Here is a 25657-nt window from a genome sequence, read left to right as displayed (position 1 = left end):
CCTAGAGAGCTATTTAAAATCGTGGATAATCTATCCATGGCCCTCCTCCCTGACCCTATTGTACCATCCCAAGAGTTGTGTAGCCAGATTGCCAAATTTTTCCACACTAAAATCAAGGACATATACACAGCTCTAGAAGACTGCAATCTTAACACCAATACTGCTCTCCCTCCGATAACTCCCTCCCCTCAAGACCCGATGGCCCTTCCTCGCAGCAGTATGACAAACTTTCCCCCTCTGACCCTGGAGCTTCTCTACCAACTCCTTGATAAACTCAAGTCTGGCTCTCCCCTTGACCCCTGCCCCCTAAAAATCCTGAAGGAGTGCAAAGAGGTTCTGCTCCCCCCTCTTCTTGACATCATGAACCTAGCCGTCTCCAAGGGCGCTTTCCCTGCATCTCGGAAAATGGCTACTGTCAAACCACTTCTCAAAAAAGCCTCCCAAGACCCTACCATCTTAAAGAACCTCCGTCCGATATCCCTGCTACCTGCCCCTGCCAAGTTACTAGAGGCCCACCTCAACTCCCATCTGAGCGCCTTCCTGGATAAATCCTGCCTGCTAGATTCCTCTCAGCATGGCTTCCGCAAGGCGCACAGCACGGAATCAGCTCTCACGGTGGTGGTAAACAACATCCGCACTAAGGTCGACAGTGGTCAGACTACCCTTCTGATCCTGCTCGACTTAGAGCTGCATTCGACACCTTGTCCCCTGCCATTCTGATTGCCCGCCTCAGCAAGATGGGAGTGGATGGTCCTGCTCTGAGTCTCTTGGCCTCGTTCCTCAACCAACGCATGCAGAGGGTTAAACTGGGTGACTTCCTCTCCCCAGCCAAGCCTGTGCAATGTGGGGTCCCGCAGGGCTCTTCTTTGAGCCCCACCCTTTTTAACATTTATGTGGCCCCCTTGCCAGGCTTGTAAGATCATTTGGCCTGGAAGTATTATCGTATGCCGACGACACCCAGATTATGGTCTCCCTCAATCAATCCGTGGAGACCGAGGCTTCCAACTTCAAGAACTGTATGGAAGCTGTAGCAGGATGGATGACCAAATTTTTTTTTAAAACTAAATGGGGAAAAGACGGAGGTTCTGGTCTTTGGAGGCAAACATGAGATTTGGTCGGCTGACTGGTGGCCATCGGCCCTTGGAGCATGTCCCACACCCACCCTCGCAGCGCGAAACCTAGGAGTTATACTCGACACCACACTCTCCCTTGATAGACAAGTTAATAGAACTGTCTCCACCTGCTGCGGGGTGCTAAGGATCCTCCGTAGGCTTTCAGATTATCTTTCCTTGGACTCCAGGAAACAACTTGCGGTGGCCCTCATCTCTTCACGCCTAGATTATTGTAATGCACTTTATCTGGGCATAAATAAGAGCCTGATTCAACGCCTGCAAGTTGTGCAGAATGCTGCTGCCAGGTTTGTTGTCAACGCCCCTAGACGCTCCTCCGGTTCGGCCATAAGAAAACATCTCCATTGGCTCCCGATGTTGGCCAGGATAGATTTTAAAGTTTTATGTCTTACTCACGGTGCCCTTCATGAATCAGAGGACATTAGGTCCCTCGTATCTTTTTATACTCCTGGCAGGGCCTTGCGCTCTACCAACAGGAACCTTCTGTCCACTCCCCGGACGAAGAAGGCCAGATGGGGTGGGAGGGCCTTCTCTGCTCTTGCCCCGAAGCTCTGGAACCTTCTTCCAGATAAGCTCAAGGGCCTCGCATCACCTGATCAATTTCGCAAGGCCTTAAGGACCTGGCTCTTCACCATAGCTTACCAGTAGTTCCCTCTTCCGATTTGTGCACTGCTTTCAGCTTTTCCATCCTATGCGCCTTGATGCCCCTGGGCAAAGTTCCGCGCAACACAAAACTATTTTCATTCATTCATTCATACTCTTTGTCTATGTATTCCAGCGATGTTCACAACAACTCGTGTGACTGATCTGCAATACAAGTGACCCTAGTAAATATAATTGATTTTTAAATGTTTTATTCATCATAACAACATTCAGATCTAAATGCATCGCAAATTGTCCGAATCTAAGGATCTTAAACTCAACAACATAGTTTAATATTCCCCATCCAACCGAAATAATAACTTTTGGTAGTTGCTTCAATAAGGATCTCAATACTTATTAACACCCTCTTATCGGAATCCACTGAAAGAGACAAAGGAATAAGCTATGTAAGGCGGCTAAGGGCAAACAGACAATGGGCTAAGAAATCACAGTCTCTTCCAACCATCCGTCCTTCTCAGCAACAACAGGCCTAGAAGGAGTATGTTACTTACCCTGTAAGCATCTACTCGTAGAGTGTAGTGCTGCAGACTCACATGCTGGGCATATTCCTGACATCTAGTGTTGGGTCCAGACTCTGCAAGTTATTTTTCTGATGGAAGAGTTATGATCAGTGTCATTTCTCCTTACCCTCGAGGCATTGCACATGTTCAACAAATTCTTTGTTAAATAATGTTTTTCCCCCTTGCCATATACGGATTGAGGCTATAGTATGCTAAGTTACCGTTTGTTGTTGAACATGCTGTAATTGTGTGTATTCTTCTTATCATCTAATACCTGCTGGAGAGGCAGGAGGGTGCATGTGAATCTGCAGCACTACATGCTTTGAACACACTTTGAATATATGCTTACAGGTTAAGTAACATACTCCATTCGTAGCAAGTGCTGGCTGCAGATACACATGCTATGTACAGATTGTAAAGCAGTACGGCTTTAGGCATGAGATGGTGCTCTTGTTTGAAATAATATTTGAAGGACTGTTTGTCCAACTAGAACTTGTTGTCTTGCTTAACATCCACACAATAGTGTTTTGCAAATGTGTATGGGGTCACCTATGTTGCTGCTTTTCAAATGTCACTGAGAGGGGAGGGCGGAGCTTGCCAGCGCCGATGTAGGACGCACAGGAACAGAGCTCCGCACCATCGAGAACAATATCCTGCTAAATATCCTATTTAGACGAAGGCTGCAGACTCCTGAGCTGAGGACCCCCCCTCCGGAGCCGGTGGGGAACATTTGAGCCGCGTCCCGCTGATATTTGAGGCCTCACGAAGAAAACTGAGCACATGGAACGTGGATTCGCTGGCGGACCAGGCCCTAAACTGCGGACTTGCCTGCGACTCTGGCCGCCGTGCGTGACCCTACGTGCGGCTGATGATGAAGGGATAGACCCGGGGCCCACCGGAGCGGAACCCAGCCGCCTGACGAAAAGCGGAGTTAAGAAGGATAACGCTACACGGAGGCGTGGCTGGTGCTCGAAGGGGGACAGAACCTCACGCGACACTGGGCGACGGAGGTAGGAGCACCGGGAGCTGTTGCCGTGCTGGGCGCTCTCCGTCTTGCACAGAGGACTGGCCTTAGACTTTCAGCAGAGTGCCGGTATTAACCCGTTCGAGGGACGGAACCGCGAATAATATAAACTGGGCCAACTCCTCGGAGTATACACTGCCAGTGCGGCGGCTACGGAGACAGTGTGAAGCGACTTTCTCCCCCCCCCCCCCCCCCCCTCCCCGAAGAGCCACATTAGGAACACTGGACTTTGGGGAAACGGAGGTTTGGTGAGATCGGGGAGAGCGCCGCCTGAGTGGGGAAGTGTGCAGAGTTCTCGGACACCCTGATAAGCTCGACATTGTTGGCGCAGCACAGTTGCGCCTGGAACGGGGCCACACCTGGTTGCACACTAAGCCACTCCTCTGCGTTGAGAGATACCACCGAGTGTTGTTGGGAAGATCAGTCCATAGTGTGGCGGCCTCGGAGACGGGTGTGGATAGATTGGCTGAACTGAGTGAGTTTCAGGTATTGCGGTGACGGTGTGGACTCGCTGGCGTCGCTAAAACTGTAAATTTGGTCCTGCAACCTATAGGGCCGACTTTGAAGTTCACAGTGTGGAGGCGTCTGGTGGAGGGAGCGAGGCCTAGGCCTACTGGTGAGAGGTGCACGGCAGCGCTTGCGTCAGGAAGCATTGCACTGATCAGAACCCAATGTACTAGAGGATATCTTGGAAGGGTGCGGTGACCGGCGAACCCTACTGCGCCACAGAGCCCGTCAGTGAGGAATTAGCGGTAACTGTATAGATATTCATCTGTAGCTGCCTCCGCACAGAGTGGCTGGTCACGTCGAGTCTGGTCGGATAGACATGGGTAAGGGAGACAAGACGCAATCCAAGCTGGCGTTTGACCAAAGGAGAACCAAGGTCCCGGACCCGCAAGAGCCTACGCCGTCACCGCAAAGCAGAGGACCGGAGGGCTCAATGTATGCGGACATAAAAGACATGCTGGTAACGATGGAGAAAGGGCTACAAGACAGCGTGGCGTCGATTGGCTCGAAGATTGATGCCCTCACGTACAGAATGGACCGCATGTCGGAAAGGGTAGACAAACACGCTGAGAGGCTGGACATGTCCGAGAGGTGCATTACAGAGGTGGAAGAAGCTCAATCTGAATGGGACAAGGACCGCAAACAGTTCTCCAGGCTACTTCAAGTCATACAGGATAAGTCGGAGGATTTGGAGGCCCGCTGGAGGCGCTCGAATATCCGCATTACGGGGATTGCGGAGATGACACAAACTGGGAAAATTGAACTCTTTGTAGAGAAACTGTTGATCACTCTCTTGGGAGAAGATATCTTTTCACCAATGTTTATTGTGGAAAGAGCCCACCGCACATTGGGTCCTCGCCCCCCCCCCCCCCCCCCCGAGGCCGATAATCGCAAAACTACTGAACTACAGAGACTGCGACACAGCGTTGAGGGTGGCAAGGGCCAAAGGGAAACTACAGTTCGAAGGTATGGACGTCTCCCTGTTCCCCGACTTCACTGCGAAGGTTCAGGAGGAGCGGCGGCACTTTGCTCCACATAAAAAACAACTCCGAGAGCTTGGGTTGGACTATGCCATGTTATACCCGGCCAAATTGCGGATAAACAGAATAGGTCACTCGCACTTCTTCACGGATCCTAGAGAACTGCAGAAATCTTTGAAGGAATGGTCCAGGGAACACAGGAACAGCCCAAGGAAACACCATGAGGACCAGGAGGAAAACAGCCAGCTGGATGAACAGGAGTAGCGGAACTGGTAGCCTTAGTGTCTCCTCACTGGGGCCCGTGTAGGAGACGGGACTGAATTGGAACACCTGGTCCACAACTAAAAGTACTTTTTGCGAAACTGGAAAGACGCCAAGGGGAGCAGGACTCGACCAGAGAATGGACAACAGATTCGTGGCTGGGTGAGATCTTTCCACTATATGTATACCCGGAAGCATTGATAGACTTCTTACTGATTTGGATTAAGCGTGGGGCACAGTGCAGGTGGCTACTGAACTTATCATACGTGACCTATCCCCTGGGATGGTAGCGGGGGGAGAAACCCTTTACTGTACCGCCAACCATTGTCTCAGCCTTTCGTTAACAGACATTTGTGGAGGGATGGTGCAGGGGTGAACTAAAACGCATAAGTACAGTTGCTTGCTTGTCGTGGTGACCTCTGCCCTAGCGCTTTTGGCTTAAATGGTTCCCAAGAGGACCAGTTTGAAGGTTACTCAGGGAGCATTTAAAGGGATAAGGAAGGAGGGAGGAATGGGGCACTGCCAGGCCAGGTTGGGGGAGGTCTGCTGTGGGAGGGATGGGGTGGGGACATGGGATTGTTTGGTTTCGGGGGTTGGGAAGTTGACTGTTGTGCCAGAAGATACACCCCTCAGCACTACGTACCTAAAAATAGTTATTTCACCTGACACCACAGTGGGGACAGCTCCCAGGAGATGGATACTCACAACTGTTCACTATAAAGGTCTGTTACTGGGATGGCTGACTGTACTGAGATGAATGATACGAGTCCTCATGTATCACTGAGGGCACTGACTTGGAATGTGAGAGGCCTTAACGATTACCGAAAGCTCAGAAGGGTTGTCAATTACCTGCACAGACACCATATAGCTCCTCCAGGAGACACACCTCCCAATAACGAGCAAGATGCTTACGGCTAGGGGACTGAGGGGTTGCAGCGTGGCTGCAGGGTTTACTACACATTCTAGAGGAGTGCTTGTATGGGTCAACCCCAGATCAAAGCTACAATTAACAATGATTAACGCGGACTCAGAGGGCCGCTATTTGATTTCTAGATGTGTGGGCAAGGGACATGACCTGCTGGTGGTCAATGTTTATGGCCCCAACTATGATTCCCCGGATTTTTATGATGAGATAGCGGCACACTGTAGGCCGTACGTTACTTCCAGAATGGTATGGGGGGGGATTTTAACCTAGTGCTCGACCCGGAGTTGGATAGGTCAGCAGGGCCAACGAGGCGACCAGCAGCCCCGGCCTTACACTTGAAGGCGGAGCTGGTTAAGCTAGACTTGGTGGATGTCTGGAGGTATAGAAACCCCGCAAAAGGTGGGTACACGCACTACTCTGCATACCATGATATCCACACTAGGATTGATTACTGGCTAGCGTCCCAAACTTGTACTGGGAGCATTGGGGAGTGCTTGGTATTGCCACGCACGCTTTCGGACCATTCACCACTGCTCCTGGTGTTGGTAACTCCTGTGAAGAGAATCCCCCCATTCACGTGGCGCTTCCCCCCTTGCTCACTGTTGGATGAAGTATTCAGGGGAGAACTGGCAGAGGAAATAGATAGGTTTTTTGAGGTCAATGTGGGATCAGTCGACAGTTTCCAGACAGTATGGGACACATTTAAAGTGTATATTCAGGGTGTCGCAATGTCCAAGCACTCCATTGTACTCAAAGCGATAAGGCAAAGGCTAAAACACCTTGAAACGCAATTGGCAACACTGGAAAGACAACAGTGAGCGGATTCGGATGCTAGTGTAGCAGAGCAAATTAAGACGCTAATTGCTGAATACCATGAGGAGGCAGACAGGGAAGTACAGCACATGGGCAAATATGCTACAGCGCGTACATATGGTGAAGGGGAACGACCCAGCTCTCTGCTGGCCAGAATGATAAGGCATGACAGGCGACCACTAGTCATAAATTAGCTGTTAACGTCCTCTGGGGAGGTACTTACGGGGGAAACGGAAATACTCGGGGAGTTCAGAGACTACTATTCGGAATTGTACAAGTCCAGATCCTCTCACGTTGAGGAGGAAATAGAAGATTACCTTAGTTACATTGAAATGCCTCTACTGTCCGCTTCTCAGAGAGAATTCCTAATGATGCCTATACACCGTAACGAGATTGTGGACGCACTTATGGGCATGTGTTCTAGTAGCGCCCCGGGAGCGGACGGCCTGACTGTTGGCTTTTATAAGGCCTTTCAAGATCAGCTGATAGCACATCTGTCTACCCTATTCCATGACATCTGCGCAGAAGGGAGTATGCCCGGCTCTATGAGAGAAGCGCTCCTTGTAACGATACTAAAGCCCGGGAAACCCGCTAATGAGTGTAGCAACTACAGACCTCTCTCGTTGCTAAACGTGGACACTAAATTATATGCGAAGGTATTAGCCACGCGCCTGGCACTTCTGGTACCGAAGCTGGTTGCCCCGGAGCAAGCGGGATTTATTCCTGCCAGAAACCTCACATACAACATACGCACGATACTGGGGGCCATGCAACATGTGCGTCCGGAGAACACGGCATTGGCGATCTTTCTCGATATGGAGAAAGCCTTCGACTCGGTGGAATGGCCCTTCATGCTGAGGGTTCTACGTAAGCTAGGCCTGGGGGAACCTTTTTGCAAATGATAGGTTCGTTATATTATGAGCCCACTGCGAGACTGCGTCTGGGCGATCGCGTCACAGAAGCATTTGGGATTAGTAGAGGCATGAGGCAGGGCTGCCCGCTATCGCCCTTGCTAAATGCATTGGTTGCGGAGCCCTTGGCTTGCGCGATGCGGGAATACCACAGGTTCGAAGGGATCAATTTCCCGACGTATACGATTGGTATCTCTACGTATGCAGATGATACGCTGCTCTATGTTCGAGACCCCGAGACGAACCTCTCCTCAGTACTTAGAGAGGTGGTAAGATTTGGGCTCTCTCTGGATTAAAAGTGAACTGGAACAAGTCGGTGGCGTTCCCGCTCACACCGGTGACGGTAAGATTTGAAATGGAGTACCCATTGCAGTGGACAACGGACCCGGTCCGGTATTTAGGGATACAACTTCACCCTGACCCGGACATACTGGTGCAGGAAAACTACGGGGTCGCTTATACGAGACTGGTCGAGGATGTGGACGTGTGGTGTAAGTTGCCACTGTCCTTAATGGGAAGAATAGCCATCATGAAGATGGTCGTTCTGCCTAGGTTCCTGTTCAACAATATTCCAGTGGCTCTTTCCAAGGCCTTCTTCAGGAGTCTGACTCAAGTACTTATTAAACTGGCATGGGCTGGTAAGCAACCCAGAGTTAGATGGAAAGTCTTGATTCTTCCCTATGAGTTGGGAGGGCTGGGTGCGCCAGACTTGGAACACTATTACAGAGTTGCTCAGGCGGCCCACCTACACACGTGGATCCACGGGGATCCAACGATTCCCCATGTGATTCTGGAGCGACTGTTTGCAGAACCTGCCCCTTTACCTGCCACTGTGTTTTACCCGGCCGAACGTGGTGTTGGCCAACTTGACTCAATAAAGGTCACGAATCGCGCATGGCATGCCATTTTGCGGGAGAGTGACAGTGAACTGCTATACTCCCCACTTATGCCGATCAAATGGGCAGTGTGGATTTCCCCCTTGAAGGAGAAGAGTGTCATAAGTGCACTGAATGCATTGGGAATTGTAAGGATGGAGGATCTCTTTGCAGACGGGGTGGTTAAAACTTGGGAGCAGATTTTACCCCAGGATATGGAGGTCACACTTTTGCACAAATTTCAGTACCACAGGGTGCGCAGGGCACTATTAGTCCTATTGGGCACAGATATGACAGAACCCCCGGAAATCCCAGAACTCACATACGTGATTAAAACGGCTGCCTCCTGAAAATTGGTTACGAACCTAATTAAGATCGGTGTAAAACAAAGGGAACCGCACCACTCTAGGGCCAGGGAAGCATGGCAGATCGATTTATAGATACAGATAGACGATGACATGTGGCAATATCGCTGTAACAGTACAAGGAAGCTGTCTCTTAATGGAAGGCATAGGCTGATTCATTTCAAATATCTGCAGCGAGTGTATTACACCCCAGAGAGACTGCATAGATATGGGCTTCGTCAGCCCGCCACATGTGAACGCTGCCACGCTCAGGAGGCAGATTTTATGCATATGGTGTGGAGCTGCCCAGGGGTCTATAACTTTTGGAAAGAAGTGTTTTCAGAAATGAGCACGATTTTACAGATGGAGCTGCCGGCTGACCCAGCGCTAGCGCTGCTGGGGTACTCTAGGCCCCTTCCGGTTGCACTGAGGCGCCTGGTGGACATGGGCTTCTTGATGGCAAGGCGGGTGGTCGCAGTGTGCTGGATGCGGGGACCACTGCCTACTAAGAGAAGATGGGCAAGAGACATGTTGTATTGCAGCACGCAGTGTGAAACTTATAATGAGCTGCTTCCGCCTAAGAGTCGACCCAAGGATTTCTGGGGGCTATATAAGACATATCTGAGTGCAGGAGTGGGTGAGGACACGACACAGGTAGAGAGACAAGATGTCCCTATCACACACTCGGGAGATCAGGAGGGGACACCGGAGCGGGCGTCATAGGATAACACTGGCGTCATGGGGAGTGGTGGGTGGGCTGACATGTGGGAACAGGGGCCTCTGTTGGAGGAGGGGACGCGAAAGCGGAGAATTATTTAGTTCTGGATTAAGCAGGGAAGAGGATAGGAAGGGAGCACTGGACGCAATGACCCTGCAAGTAACAGAAGGACAGCCTACAGAGGGGTCTTAGGCCCTGTACTGGGATGGCACCCACTAGGTGGCTTGGGAGGTTGCCTTTAGAGGGATGAGAGGTACTGGTGAGGAACTGGCGGTTGAGGAGAGGGGGGGGTTAGTTGGGGTTAGTCCGTGCATATTAGAGAACTATATGCTGTCCTCTATACGGCAACTTTAGTCAGACAGGTCTGAAACTATTGACATGATGCCAAACACACGCAGGCAAAGAAGGTGGGACAGGTCCGGGAAGGCGAAGCAGCTGATACACCAGACACTTTTTGACTTGTAGGACATTTAACTGCCGCCGGACCTCCGGGGTGTCGGCTACTTGGCTGTGTATAAGGTAAACAGAAGGCGCAGATTGGAGGTCTAGGATTTGCGGCCGGCCCCCGGGTTGTAGGCTACCTGCTGTGTAATAAGAGGATTGTTGAAATAAAGGTTTTTGAAAATTAAAAAAAAAAAAATGTCACTGAGAGGGATATTCTCTTAAAAGGACATGGTTGCTTATTTTTTCACGTAGAATAAGCCCTTGGCATAGTTGTTCATGTTCCTTTTAGCATAACACTTTTGGGTACATTTGATAATCCATCGTGCTTTTCCTGATTTTGAAATAGTGTTTTCTTTATGTGGATTTGCAAATTAAACAAACAGTTGTGTTTTCCTGAAGGGTTTTCATTGTTCGAAAAAGTACAGAAGTGCCTGTTTAACATCAAGTCTATGTAAAACACGCTCTGCAATCATCTCTGGTTTTGGAAAGAAAACTGGTAACTCTAAAATCTGATTTAAATGGAAAGGTGATATAACTTTAAGTAAGAACTTTGGGATTGTTTGTGAACGCACCTTGTATGGGAATGCTTGAAAGTATGGTTCTTCAATAGTGAGTGCATGTATTTTGCTAACCCTTCATCGAGATGTTATTGCTACAAGGAAGACCACCTTTCTTGCTAAGAACTGAGTCTGACCCTCCCCAAGGGAAGTAGCTATTTCAGTCAGGTTTAGACTTGTACAGCTCAAAATCTTACAGAATATACATTACTGGGCCTTGTCTGGTCCACATGGGGAGGGCGGTGGGGACTGCAAGAAAGTGTGGTCATGAAGGAACGTTCATGCATATCCTCTGGGAATGTGATCTGGTTCAAAGGTATTGGCACCAGATACATGCAGTACTAGGCGAAGTGTTGGAATTAGTTATCTGCCCTGGTGCCTCTTAAATGTAAGAAATCCCACGGACAAACAGAATGGGTATGATCTGGGTAACACTAGGTCTCATGGTGGCAAAAAGGAACATTGCTCTGTTATGGGGAGCTGCAAACCCACCATAACAGAATGGAAGAAACACATGGACTGGTGTATGTTTCGGGAGAAGACAGTGTGTATTGCGAGGGGTTGCCCCAGGAAGTGGTCTCAAATCTGGGGGCATGGAATATGTACCGAGGGGAGATCTGTGGTCCTACACGTGGCTCCATCGCTGATGATCTGCCCTCACCATAAATGTTGTATCCCATGTTATTAGTCGCAGTCCCCTGGGCACTCATTTGGTTCCTCATAAAGAACTAGGACTCCAAAAATGTATGTGTAGTTGCTTAAATGTTCTTTATTGTTCCACTTATTCTTAGGTTGTTAATGATATGTATTGGTCATTTCATTTGATTTTACAAGAGTTTCCAAAATCACGTGCTCTTAATGAAACATTATTGCCTTGCTCCGCTCCTATGCATTTCGGGCTGGGGGCCCTTCTTCAGGGAGCATCACTACAAATCAAAGAATAATAGCACAAAACATTTATCCATCATCTACTACAATCATAACCATCTGTATTGCTGTCAATAATGATACAAGCCCTTATGTACCGTGGTGAGCAATTGCAAACTTGTGTTCAAGTGCTTTGTGGTGCCAAACATATGGGTAAAAAAGTGTGTGATATTGTGATGTTGCCCGTGCCACTAATGCTTTTCAAAAACGAATATATGCTATAACTCGATTTTAAGACTTACATGCTTCCATTTCCGGTTCGTGGTTCTAAAAGATAAGACAACCTCAGAATCAGATATACAAAACACCCAAATCAAATATACAAAACTGCCACTCTCCAGGTCATAACCAGACCCAATACATTGGGGGCCAACTTACTTGAAATAAAGTCTCCTGCAGGGTTGGATTGGGAATGAAAATCGGCCCGGGCACGCAAAATAAAAATCGGCCCACATTTGCATAATGCCTTTCCTCAAATCACTGCTTATAAAATAACTTTAGGATGGGGGGGGGGGGGGGGGGGTAAAAAAATGCATGCGTTAGTTTACACTGGTGAAACACACCTGGAAACAAGTGAGGCCACTTCTACTCAGGCCCCCTGCCCCCTCTCAGTATGTGCACACATTAATGGGCCGGCCCGCGAGACAAAGGGAGTGATACCTCTGCCTGGTGCTAAACGGAGGTAATGAGCGCCCATCTGCCTCTAGAAAAGCCACCCAGACACCCACTGGGCCGCTGGCTATATTCGAACAAGAGTGACAGCACCCAAATCGCCCCCCAGACTGCTCAAAAAAGCAGCCCACAGCAGAACTCGGACACCGGCCCCTCGGGCATTGCCCGAATGCCCGCGTTACCAATCCGACGCTAGTCTCCTGCTTCCATAAAAAAACTCTTGTACTTGTACAACGCTGGTGGCGCTTCCGTGTTTTTTACCGTAATGTGTGCGATTGGGAGAACCAATGTAGTCACGTGTTGAATTCCGGCCGTGACATAAACAAAAGACTTTTACCCTAACGCAATCTAGAAAGCAGCCGTTAATAATCGATTGCCCTCCGCTAATGCGCTCCTAACAAACAGACTACAAGCTATCATAATGCAAAAAGAGGTAAAACCACAAAGCTAAAAAAACAAAGCTAAAAAAAAACAAAGCTAAAAAAAACTAATGAAAAAACGACCATGTTCAACAAAAAGTGTGACTTTATGTAGTGTTCATGTGAGGTTCAACAAGTGCCTGTGTAGGTGTGACAACTAAAGATTTATGCACATGAAATGTAAAAGTGACAGCTTACAAATGGTGGATACGAATCATAATAAATATGATGAATCGAAATGAATGAATGGAAATAACCACCAATAAAGGTGCCAAGGTTACAGACAGCTCATGTAGCTGCCTCATGTTTTAAATTACAGATAACATGCAAATTCAATCCTGTCATTGAGACCATTTGGTTTACTTGAGTTCATCCTATGTATCCAAACATTTTCACGTTGCAACTAAATTGTACGATCTTCCTGTGGTTTGCGTGCTCTGCTGCCACTTTTTTTCCTGCTTCATTAATTTATTTACTTTCTTTGTCTGGAGGAGATGCCTCTCCAGTTCCTTGTGCTGCAGCTCTCTTCCTGGCAGAGGTGACAACAAGGGAGTCTGCTGGGGGATGCCCCCAAATGTAAAGTTAGGACCCTGGATTTGACTAGGTCCCTGAAGATTTCGTTGGATACATTGAGGACAGATCAAATCAATGGCAGATATTGAATTGTGATTGTGCGCTCTGTGCGTGAAAGTGTTTCCACAAAGAAGTCATTTGGCTCCTCTGTAGTGTGCATAGGTAGTCTGCAGTACTCCGCTGCTCTTTGGATGACACTGTGGTATGAGGATGTCTCATCTGGTAGAGACGTCTTACTAGGTACTGGCGGCTCCATGTCTGGGTCACGCAGGACAAAACGATAATGAACCCATGGGTCAGGGGTATGGTTGGTGCCCTGTATTCCTTGGTGTAGGAAGCGGACTCTTTTTATAGTGAACCAAAAAGAGGTACACTGTGTAAAGAGTCTAGGCAAACCCCGAGGAATTCGACAGGCACAAATGACACCCCAAATGCTCTCTTTTGTGGTAGTGTAGGCGAGCAGTTAGGCAAACCAGACAGTAGTGCTAAGCATTTACTACACACACAAAGGCAGTAAGTGAGGCCACACTCAATAAAGAAATCCGACACCAATTATAAAAATAACAAGTTCCTTTACTTAAATTTAGATACCAAAACCAGAATTGAGTTATTTATTTTTACAGTTTTCAAAAATGGACACAGCATGTTCTGGATCGGTAATGTTATCCTATAGAGGAAAAACATCTATTGCATTCGGGCACTTGTCAGCAACTTACGGGACTGTTCTTCTGGATTTATGGTGATTATGGGGCACAGTCCAAGGCCACCCCAACACTCGGGGGCTCTGGGACGTCCGTGTGGAAAGGTGTGTCATGGCATCGGGTGTCCCATTCACTTCAATGTGAGAACGGTCCGGTTACAAAGAGGCTGCAAGCTGGGATTAGGGGAGCAGTCCAGGGGAATCCTCAGGCGGACTCGACCCTTGACATCCTCAGGCACACAGGGACACCCTTGGACCACTTCTCCTCAGGCTGTGGAGCTCGGGTGCAGTGGTGTCTTTTCGGGTAGGATTCCGGTGCAGGAGTCTCCCGCAGTTGGAGGAGGCCTGCAGAAAGAGGCTGTGGGAGGCGACTAAGTCCAGTCTGGGCAAACCCAAGCGTGGGCTTAGCTCTTGTGGGTCTAGGGACCCCGCTGGCACGGTCACCTCATTGGGATTGGGGCTCTGGAGCGCAAGTGCATAGGTGCATTGACGCATCGGGTGGCGTGTTGAAAATTAGTACGTTTTGGTGAACATTATCTGCGCCATCTTGCCTCTTCCCCTGATGCCACACTTTTGTCGTGCGCGCCCGCCATTTTTTAAGATGCCCCGAGCAGAACGAACCCATTTGCATGCCGCTGGCCCCTGACATAGCCCTTCGCCTTCACTAAGACCACCCCCTGCTTGCACCTGCCTTGAGTCATAAACCCCTCTTCGGCGCTGCTCTGCCCCAGGCCCTCATCCTGTTCCCAGCGCGACACCTCCCTGCTTCCCTTTCATGATCTCCGGCCCTTAGATGCAAACCCCCTTTTTCCCCGTGTGCCCGTTTTGTCTTCCCCGTTCCCAGGCCGACACCCAGCTCTGCCGATACCATTCCTTGCCCCTCCCCGTACAATAGAAAGCTTCCCCCATCAAAGGATCCCCGGGTTGATCAAAGCCCCCACTCCATGAGATCCGACCAAACCCCCCACATTCCGTGAATCGGCGGAATATCCAGCTGCGCGATACTCATCACCTGTTGTGACTAGGGTGGGGACTTCAACTGTAAATGTGTGTGGGAACGGGCCCAAAGGGGAGTCCCGGGAATGTCTTTTCCATACATCAAAGCTTTTAACATGAATGTGTAATCTACAATAAAGTCATAAACAGTGTATAAGAGGCCAGGCCTCAGAAATGTATCCAGAGCACCTCAGAACGATACCTTCTGTCCGTTTCGTTGTGTTCTCCTCCGGAGAGAATAAAAACCTTGTTTCCTGCTTTCCAGTCTCCAGCGCCTGCCTCTTCATTGATTAAATAACTAGAGGGTCACAGAGGCAATACCGCCGGGCAAATATCGATTGTCCCCGACCCGAGTCAGGTTTTAACAATCGGCGGTCACAGACTCACTTCTTTGTTTTAGTTTTCTGCAGGAGAGGCAAGCAGTACAGCTGGGCCACTCAAAATGTGTCTCTCACTGTCCCTGAAGTCCCTCGAAGTGCAGGACGATCTTCCTCAGCGTTGGTGTTCGGACTGGACACAACAAGCCTTGGTTGTGGCAAGGGGTCTGGTACCCGGTTATTGGTCCTGTGATACTCTGGTTGGTCCTGGTGTCTTTGCACAGATCTGATCTTCAGGAGCACTGTCCTATTCTTGGGGAGCTGCTGCGTGGGGCTGGCCAGGCAGCAGCAACTCGGTGGACCGCACCTTGCGTCTTTGGTGCCTGCAGCTGCAGGGGAGTAGTTCCTCTACTCCTAGAGAGTTTCTTCAGGCAATTGGGGAAGCACTGGCAGCCCTCTGGGGTTTCTTGGGAGACTGCACAGCAGCAGGATGAGTCTGCTTCTTCCAGGATTGTTGTGACAGCAGTCAGGCTGGCAGGGTTGGTGGCAAGTCAGTCGGTGCTCCTCGGTTCTCTTGGCAGGATCTTCTTTGTCCACTCCACTTGATCCATCGGAATCTGAAGATTTGGTATCAGGGTGTCCCCTAAATACTCAATTTAGGGTCATTAAGGGGAGTGAGGGTTAATAGCCAATGGGCTATGTCCCCTGGGGTCTCTATGCCCCCTAAGTACCTAAGTGTGCCAACACAAACACAACACAAACAACGATGGCTACTCATAAAAAGTCGTACCCAGATCAGGTTATGCCACCTTAGGCGTGGTAGTAGCCCGGGTGTGGGCACGCCTGTCTGACTAGCTAATTTTCCCGCCTGTCCAGGTGACAAAGGGCTCTGGGTAAAGGGAGTTAGCGTCCTCTCATATGAGGAATCCAGACTCGCATTTCAAAGGCGTGGCTTCTCTGAAGCTTGCCTGCTTTTGAATGCTGTGGGAGGGGGTGTGACCACCCTCTTCCTGAGGAGGCTTTGTTTCTGACCTCCTGAGAGCAAAGGCCCTCACTCTTGGGGGACAGAAACCCGTCTCTGGTGGCAGGCTGGCAAGAACCAGTCAGTTAACACACCAGAGGCTGGTAGATTTTCAGGGGGTACCTCTAAGGTGCCCTCTGTGTGCCTGTATTATAAAAACCAACACTAGCATCAGTGTGGGTTCATTAATACGAGATCTTTGATACCAAACATCCCTACTTTCAAAGAAGCCCTCATGTAACTGGGGAAGTTGTTTTCACCAGTGTCCAGCACATGCTTATAAAATGGCTTCACTGACCACTTTCAAAATCCAGTAATAGAACTAGACATCACAGGGTCATATAAGCTCATGGAGATATGTCCTCACATTAAATATAACACACCCTGCCTTAGCTTAGGACTCAAAGGCCTGCTGTAGGTGTGACTTACATATGTAGATGCAATGACTTTGGCATGACACACAGGAGTGTGTCATGTTGTGTTTTCACTCATGGTTTGCACCATGTCACACAGCCTGCAATGATAGTCTGTGTGGAATTTGTATGTGGGTCCCTTAGGGTGGCATAAGATATGCTGCAGCCCTAAGGGACCCTCTTTAGTACCCCTGCCCTAGGTAAATGTACTGCCATATACTAGGGACTTATGGGAGTGTTTAAAGTCTTTAGACAAATGTAGCACAAATTGACTTTTTCTTGTTTTAGGGTAGGAGCGCTGGCACTGAGGTCTGGTTAGTAGGCCTCTGTAGACTGTCAGAGTCGAAAATCAGCATCTAGTAGCTAAAAAGGGGGCAACAAGTGTGTGTGGGGGGTTAACTGTAACATAACCCAGTTACATACACATGGGAATTTGTGCCCTCTTCCTCTTCTTGTGGAGAGAGTAAGTGTGTTCATGGTGACTGAAAGTCATTGGGCTTGTGGCACTGTGCTCTATTGCCACCCTGTTTGGTGGAGGCAGTGGTATGGGTTGTTCCTGAGCAAGTCTTTTGCCAATTTCTTTACATTTGTCCTGTATACAATACCTTGTTCTTAACTTAGACTTTGTGTATCTTTGTGTATGAATCTTTTGTTTCCTTGGAGCCGGTGGTGCGTCCTCAAACTGTGTGGCTTTGGTACCCCAGATGATTTTCTTGGGGTCGTTGCCTGCTTGGCATCGATCGGTACCGACTTGTGCTTCGGTGCAGACGAAGTGCCAGAGTTGTCCCTGTGCTGAGGCCTTGTTGCCTGATCGAGAACATTCTCCTCCCTTCTCGGCTCCGAGGCATGCTCGCTGTGTTGGTCTGAGCCCGAGGGCAGTGGCTCACTGTGGCATGGTGGGGGTGGTGAGTGCAAGATATTCTTTACACAGGAATCAACAGTGCTCACGGTACATGGTGTCATCTTGGTCATCGGCCTAGATACATGGATCAGCCTCGGTGATGTGGGCCCCTCGACCTGCAATGGAGCATGTTTGTCCCAAGAGGATGATTCGGAAGTGACGTAGTGGAGGCTAGAGATGACCACCTCACTTCCTACTGAAGCACTTGTTTCACTCTCCACGCCACTGTCGTGTAAGAACTTTACCTCGGCCGCCAGTCACCTTGCTGTGTGCCTGGCGCCGATCTCCATGGGTTCGAAGTAATTTTTTGTTTTTCAGCAAAGCGCAAGCTGAGCATTAGTCTTCTTTGTGCTCTGGATATAGGCAAAAATTACACACTTTATGTATGGCGGAGTGTGCTTATTTGGCCCGCACCGAGGGCACCATCGGAAGAGGTCCTTCTTAATCTAAATCACGTGGACACAGTCATTTTCGGCAGACGAGTGTGTACTTGTTGCCAGGTAGTCGGTCCACAGCGCCTAAGATCCTTGGGTGTTAATGACTGGATCTCCGGTCACGTGTTTTTAGGTCTCGCCTGAGCCAGCGCATGCACTGCAGTGCGAGACATTTAGTGTCATCATGCTGGAAACATCCGGAACAACTAATTTGGAACAACGACTTACTTTAACAACGAAGTCAGTACCACGACGAATCTTGAACAACGAAGTCCTAAACCACGACTTTCAACAACAACAATGATGAATCGCAACGAGGAATACGCCACTTTATTAGGATTCGACCGTTTTGGAGTGTTACGTCACACATCTCCGCTCCCTCATCACTCTAAACTGCACAGCAGTGCAAATCAAAAGGCATGTCAGTTACTCTATGACACTGCAACAATGATTGGCACATCACCTTTTTTTCCGGAAAACACTCCTCTTCGTCAACGAAATGGCATTGCTGCAATCAGGATGGCAGGGGATGAGGAATTCTCTCCAACACCACCCACTCGGATTCAGAAGTGTTGCCTCATGGCGGCGGACTCTAAGGAGTGGGGGGAAGGAGTTTGCTCTCATCATGCTTTCGTCGTGGTAACAGTGTCTTTCGGAATGCTATGTCACTGTAAGGTGCATTTCTAATTCATATTAAAAATTTGTTATCCCGCAATTAAAGTGATCAATGCAGTCAGCATTGTAAAAATAGATTATGGACTCATATTTTTGTGTCTCCATGCGCAAAAAATTTACTTATCACTGTTCGACCGGTATTGTAAAGTATGTCTTTAAATTAGAAAAAAAGATATTTTAAAGATTACACACTTAAAAGTAAATATTAAAAAAGTATTTATTATTACATTATTATTAAGAATAAAAGGTCAAAAACATGATAATTTAAAAGTAAATAGTGGCGTAATCTGGGAAAGATAAATGTAAAGAATTTTCGTGCTTCAGGAAGCCGTTGTTTAAAAAGTAGTGGTTTAACAATGCTCGTTATTTAGCATTCGTGGTTAAGGCACTCGTGGTTTAGACAGTAGTTGTACAGACATACAATCTCATCACGCAGCACCACCACAGCATCACTCAGCGCAACCACAGCATCACTCAGCACCACCACCATAGCCAATAGGTCTCACTTTTGGGACCTTATAAGTATTTAGTTATGCAGCACAATATCCTTGGTGAAACAACATCAACTGTTGCATGGCTAAACACTTATAAGGTCCCAAAAGTGAGACCTATTGGCTATGCCAATGCTTGTTCTTTAACCGTAGGCCGCATGGGCGTCGAATGCTGCAGAGCTCTAATGCAGTCCATCCAAGCCTGATGGCGGAAAAAAACTTTCTAACAAAGGAGCTGTTGAACATTAGCAATACCTCAAGAGGGAGGAGAAAATATACGGCACCAATCATAAAACTTCCTTGAGAAAAAAAACTTGCAGAGCACCGGTCCAACACTAGATGGCAGGAGTATGCATATCGGCAGCCAACACATGCTATGAATATGCCTATCCCTATAACTGTGCAAATGAGATACCTCCACGGAGAGTATACTAAGTGTGATCAAATGCCATCACTGCATGCTCTCTCAATGCCACCGTGCACCATGCCACTTTTTTGGAACATCTCATCACTTTTAAGGGAGATAGGAATCACAGATAAAACAACAGCATGGGGTGGAGTGTTGATGTCCCTCATAGGCCTCCATCTCTGTATTCAAAGGCACTCGGTAAGAGTCATAAATGGCAAACCTACCTTATTCATATTAATCAGGCAGAATTTTCCAACAACTACTGAATGCTCATTTTGCTATGCAACTTATCTGTATATTAATTGCAGGTTAAAATGTAGACCATGTCACAAAGCAGTGGGTTTGAAAAAACACAGACTGCTATATAACATGACTAAAAGTATATTGGGCCACATCTGCTAAATAAACTGAAATTATTTCTATGCCACTCAAAAGGGAAAACCGCAGAAATATTGCTGTGTAGCAGTTGATATTCGAGATTGAACAATGTTCACACTCTTTTGCAAACAGCACTGGTACTGATGATTACCTTTAATGTTGCAAGATCCAAAACATGGCAGGATTTGGGTACGAGACATGATAGATAGTTTGTGTGAACAATCAACACCTGCAGAGATAAAAGTTACAATATGAATATATCAATGAGCAGGAAATATCACAGCAACACAAAACTCAGATCAGTTTTTTTTTACGTAAGGCAGAATTGTGTTCATCTTTAAAGGTTTACTGCAAATGTAGATTTTCCAGTGGTTCATTCTAGTTTGCTTAAGGCTAAAATTGTTTTTGGATGTGATGTCTCAATCTGGACTGTTTTAAATCGGAGGATCGTGTTTTTATGGGTTACAATTGTCCACTAAAGTTTGATTAAATGATTCTGCTACTGAGAAGACACTAATTATCAACTAAAAGGTATGAAAACCCAGACTTTAAAAATGGCCATCCTTCCTCATTTAAAAGGCTGCTACCACTATAGTTTTTGCATTTGATCAACACACCTTTGATATCTATAACCTCTGTCCTTTGGTTCACTTGTGTCAGGATGGAAGAAGCGACTTCAAGGGCTAAGTGGCTGGCTCCCAGTTAAGCTTCAGGACCAGCAAAAGCCAAAGAGACTTTCACTCCACGAGAGCTGAACTGCCCAGGAATAATTACCCATCGCTGGATGCCAAAGTGCCTGTTGGGAGACCGAATCTTGACCCTCACGAGGTGCCCTCAATTCTGTTGAGCCCGTGACCACCGTCACAGTGTACAGTGGTCCCCCAAAGAGAAATAGTACTCACCTTTCAAGACACACTGAGACCGATGCAAAAGGAGGACCAGCTGACCAGTGGCAACTGGACCTGCATTGGACTCCCTTTGTGACAATGAGGGAGATCGAATCCTGAGTCTGGAGAAGACCAATGAAGTACTGTTGTGTTTAAAATGTTTGTGTCCCACTTGGGACACCGTACCAAGTGTGCACGCCTGTGTCCCTGCGCGGACACTGTACCAGCGGTGAGGTCATCAGCTGGGAACTGTCACATCTGACAGTTATCAGCTGATCACCAAGCTGACTGGAAGTTCGCTCCGACGCTGTAAGAGCATTCGTGTTGGCTCAATAAATAGCTTAATCCTTTCCTGTGTCCGTGACTTCTTAACAAGACTGGTGACGAGGGAGCCGACGAGGGAGCCAACACGGGAACCACGCGCCGAGAGAGAAAAGAAAATTTTGAAGGAAGAAAAGCCAGCAGTCGGTGTAAATTAAACGTAAAGGTTAACCAAAAAGTGAAAGTTCAAGCTGGAAGTAATTACCAAGGAATTACTAAGGAAAAAAGGTACAAACTTTAAAATAAAAAGATCTTTCTGTGTGAAATCGCCTCTTCTGAAGAAATAAGTAGACTGTTCAACTAGGCAACTAATGTGCAGTTAAATAGAAGCACTCACGAGGAAAGAATTTTGAGTAGTGAAGATTCATAAAATTGTAAGCACAACGCAATTTGCCACAGAATTATTGTGAGATAAAAAGTTCAACTGTAATTCCGTCGTGGCATGACATGAACTTTCCAGCATGAACTGTGAACGCACTTACTGAGAAGTTCAACCATAAAAAAAAAGAAGTTTGCGTAGTGTGACCTAAATGGTACTTGAACAAATAGCAACAGTCAACTGCCAAAAGGAACCGCTGCGACCAACTGTCAGTTCCAGGTGAAACCGATGACAGCTGTCAACGACGTCATCACGCTTATGGTCATGACGTGGCGGCCATTTTGAAGGAATAAAAGAAACGCATGTTGCGTGACGGTCTAGTTTACGAGAGCTCGCAAAAAGCAACAAGCATTTACAATGCAATGGTTTCGCCTTTGTAAAAGTTAGAGCTATTGGCATTGCTCATGACATTTTTTTATCTTTTTTTTTACTTATAAATAAATGGCATTGTTATTTACATTGCCAACAGCTCTCACAGCCCACACAGCTCTCACAGCCCACACAGCTCTCACAGCCCACACAGCTCTCACAGCCCACACATTTCACAGCCCACACAGCTCTCACAGCCCCTCACAGCCCACACAGCTCTCACAGTCCACACAGCCCACACAGCCCACACAGCCCACACAGCTCTCACAGCCCACACAGCTCTCACAGCCCACACAGCTCTCACAGCCCACACAGCTCTCACAGCCCACACAGCTCTCACAGCCCACACAGCTCTCACAGCTCTCACAGCCCACACAGCTCTCAGCCCACACAGCTCTCACAGCCCACACAGCTCTCACAGCCCACACAGCTCTCACAGCCCACACAGCTCTCACAGCCCACACAGCTCTCACAGCCCACACATTTCACAGCCCACACATTTCACAGCCCACACAGCTCTCACAGCCCCTCGCAGCTCTCACAGCCCCTCACAGCTCTCACAGCTCTCACAGCCCCTCACAGCCCACACAGCCCCTCATAGCCCACACAGCCCACACAGCCCCTCACAGCCCACACACCTCTCACAGCCCACACACCTCTCACAGCCCACACAGCTCTCACAGCCCACACAGCTCTCACAGCCCACACAGCTCTCACAGCCCACACAGCTCTCACAGCCCACACAGCTCTCACAGCCCACACAGCTCTCACAGCCCACACAGCTCTCACAGCCCACACAGCTCTCACAGCCCACACATTTCACAGCCCACACATTTCACAGCCCACACAGCTCTCACAGCCCCTCGCAGCTCTCACAGCCCCTCACAGCTCTCACAGCTCTCACAGCCCCTCACAGCCCACACAGCCCCTCATAGCCCACACAGCCCACACAGCCCCTCACAGCCCACACACCTCTCACAGCCCACACAGCTCTCACAGCCCACACAGCTCTCACAGCCCACACAGCTCTCACAGCCCACACAGCTCTCACAGCCCACACAGCCCACACAGCCCACACAGCTCTCACATGGCCCATGGAACACCCCGGCCGTAAAAAGCATCGGACATTCGATACCAGACACTGCAGATCACTTGGTAGGTATACATTTAAAATGCTAGGAATATCTAGTAGTCTTATCAGTCAGCGACTGATGCCCAGGTACCAAGAAAGGACCACTATTGTTAAAGACCAGTGCCCCATAGTTTGGGCTTTAAAGAGGTTAAAATCCTACGTTTTTGGAACGTCCTTCATGATGCAAAATAACGAAAGCAACGTAAACGGCTTTTGGTACCGAAGAGAGAAAAGTCAACGTTTTTACGATGGTCCTCCTTCCTCCAGGGTTTAGGCTTCACTATGGAACACTAGGGAGTACATTTGAATTAAATACGGATAGACCTTCTCTGAAGTCACACCGAATAGATGATAGGGAAACTAGCTTACTGCCATAGTTTAATCTGGAATGTGTAAAGTCACAGCTGGATGCAATTTTACTTGGCTATTTATTTGACTTCCGTCTGCATGAATTGCTCTAGTTTTGACTCTGTATATGATCTGTCATTCTAAGACCCGACATGGAGACAGTTCATGATATGAGGCACAGGCGCTCTAGACTTCGGCTGGCTCAGGGAACACAAGTTTGCTCTGGTCTGCCCCTTCTTAGGCGAGCACCCTCACCTTGCTGGATGCATAGAGGCCACCTTGTGAGTGGTAGCCTACTAGATTTTGGAAGTACAATACAGCCACCTGTGCCAGGGTGATGGCTATTAGGCACACGTTTCACATAAGGAACTCTCCAGCACCTAGACCTGGGCCCTATACAAAGCACGGTGAAGAATCTGTGTGCACAAGTGGCCATCGAGCCACAGGGCCAGTGCATGTCTGTTGCTCAGCGCATCATGCTTGAAAGCCCTGGACCACTGTTGCAGCCAGACTTTACGGTCTTTGTTTCTGGTTCAAGGTGAGATTAGGGTCCTTCAGCAAAGGTTCCTTCAACCACAAGCCCTGCTCAATAATAAAGGCCAGGGGAGCTCGGACATATACAGCTGCAAAGGTTTCAATCCCTACAAACCTACGGAAGAAACACAGAGGTGAGAGGTCAGCACCAAAGACAGGGCACTGGTTATCCTGGTGCTGAACAATGGGTCCGGGGTAACACCGGGGCCCCGGGAGCAGTACCCTGTCTCGGAGCTCAGAACATTTGAATGATTAGGGTTACAACCCTGATTGCCTGGACAATATTTATTGACTTCAGGAATATATGAAGTATTTGGCACTAGGCAATCTGCTGGCGAGCTCAAGTCTCGACTGCTCAATTACTGCTATCCCGGGGAGCCGAGGACCTGGGAACTAATAGTGCCTTGCATCCAGGCAATAGCGATGCACGACTTCTAGGGGCTTCCTACCTACTACTAGGAACCTAGGAAAGGTTTGGCAAGTGCTCACCAACTTCAGTGGCTCCCGAATAAGTTCACCGTTATGGAAAATTAAACAAGTTCGGAAATACACTTCACGCCTAAAATAAGCTGGAGAAATTAAATATTCCCCATAAATGTCCAGCACGCTGGTGCCTCAGAAAGGCTGAAGGAACCGAGGCAAATAGTAAGTCACTTATTAGAGGACCCAGCACCAACCCTAACCCTATCCCCAGGGCTTTAAGTGGGCCGGGTCTTACCGGTGCTGAGCACCTGCATTTTTTTAAAGGGGGCCTCGAAACGGGTCTCTATCGGGCTCTGTTTTGTGCCTTGGCACAGGCAGTCCGTTTTTTCCGGACTGCAGGCACATTGATGTGCGCTGCTCACACTGCTCACTTTTCACTAGTGGAGAAGTTACGGCAAGACGTCATGCCAGGTGAGCGTTGTAGGGGAAGAAAAATCCTTTAAAGAGAGTCATTTTCTCTCTGGATTCCCTTCCCTTTTTCAAACTCGGGAGCAGCCACATTGTCTGGTGTCACCAAGGCTTTAGATGGAAGCTTTTTCAATATTATATACAAGCCATAGTTGCTGCTTATTTATCTTATGCAACTAACAACCATTGACAAAGCCAATATTCCTTACTTGCTTAAGGTATCATGTTAGTTGTATCACATATCTGGATGCACTGACAGAAACAGCAAAATACAAGTCGGGCGGCACACTATGCTAAGCATAGATTTTTAGCTTAAGTGTTTTTAAGCAGCGTCCTTAATTACATTGGCCACGCGCGCCCACACCACTTTGAGAGACCCCCCAGTTTTTATCCCACTTAAAGCCCTGGCTATCCCTATCAGCCTTTCAGAGGCATCAATTACCTTTCATGTGACTATTCCACCGTTGTAAGCACACCATGAAAGAAGGCCAGTCGCCTTGATGAGGGTTAAAGGACTTTGAGAGAAATCAGACTTTAGTCGACTATTCCATGCTTAAGATACCACTCCACTCAGTCAGTGGCGAGCTAAACGTTTATTAGGACCTGGTAGCAGCGAACGGTGGGGTCACTCTGAACATCTGGATGCCCAGACATATGTCCCGGCCTCGATTCTGGGGGGCCCTATGTGATGACTGAGAGGGGTGTATTGGTGACTGGGCAATGTTTCTTTTCTATTAGTCACATCCCGGGAAACGCAAGCCTAGCCCTCATTCCCACGGCAGAAATAGGTGCAGGCATTCATTCTTCTGGGGACACCA

General features: G+C 48.3%; 1 protein-coding gene across 2 annotated transcripts in view; it reads right to left on the bottom strand.

The window, feature by feature from the left end:
- LRSAM1 (leucine rich repeat and sterile alpha motif containing 1) overlaps nucleotides 1-25657 on the bottom strand; it is a 362528-nt gene that overhangs the window by 224922 nt on the left and 111949 nt on the right. Inside the window, exons 1-2 of one of the 2 annotated variants that reach the window (XM_078642119.1) lie at nucleotides 20881-21053; nucleotides 20130-20207 (exon numbers count right to left, since the gene is read on the bottom strand). Coding sequence is in view for 1 of the 2 variants with exons in the window: in XM_078642118.1 (XP_078498244.1) it covers nucleotides 20130-20207 (78 nt within the window). In the remaining variant the exon portion in view is untranslated. Of the gene's footprint in view, nucleotides 1-20129; nucleotides 20208-20880; nucleotides 21054-25657 lie in introns of those variants that run through there. The other variant, XM_078642118.1, reaches the window with a different exon arrangement.

This window comes from Lissotriton helveticus, chromosome 5_1 (assembly GCF_964261635.1).
Source record: "Lissotriton helveticus chromosome 5_1, aLisHel1.1, whole genome shotgun sequence".
Lineage (NCBI taxonomy): Eukaryota > Metazoa > Chordata > Amphibia > Caudata > Salamandridae > Lissotriton > Lissotriton helveticus.
This window is presented reverse-complemented; position numbering and strand designations above follow the sequence as displayed.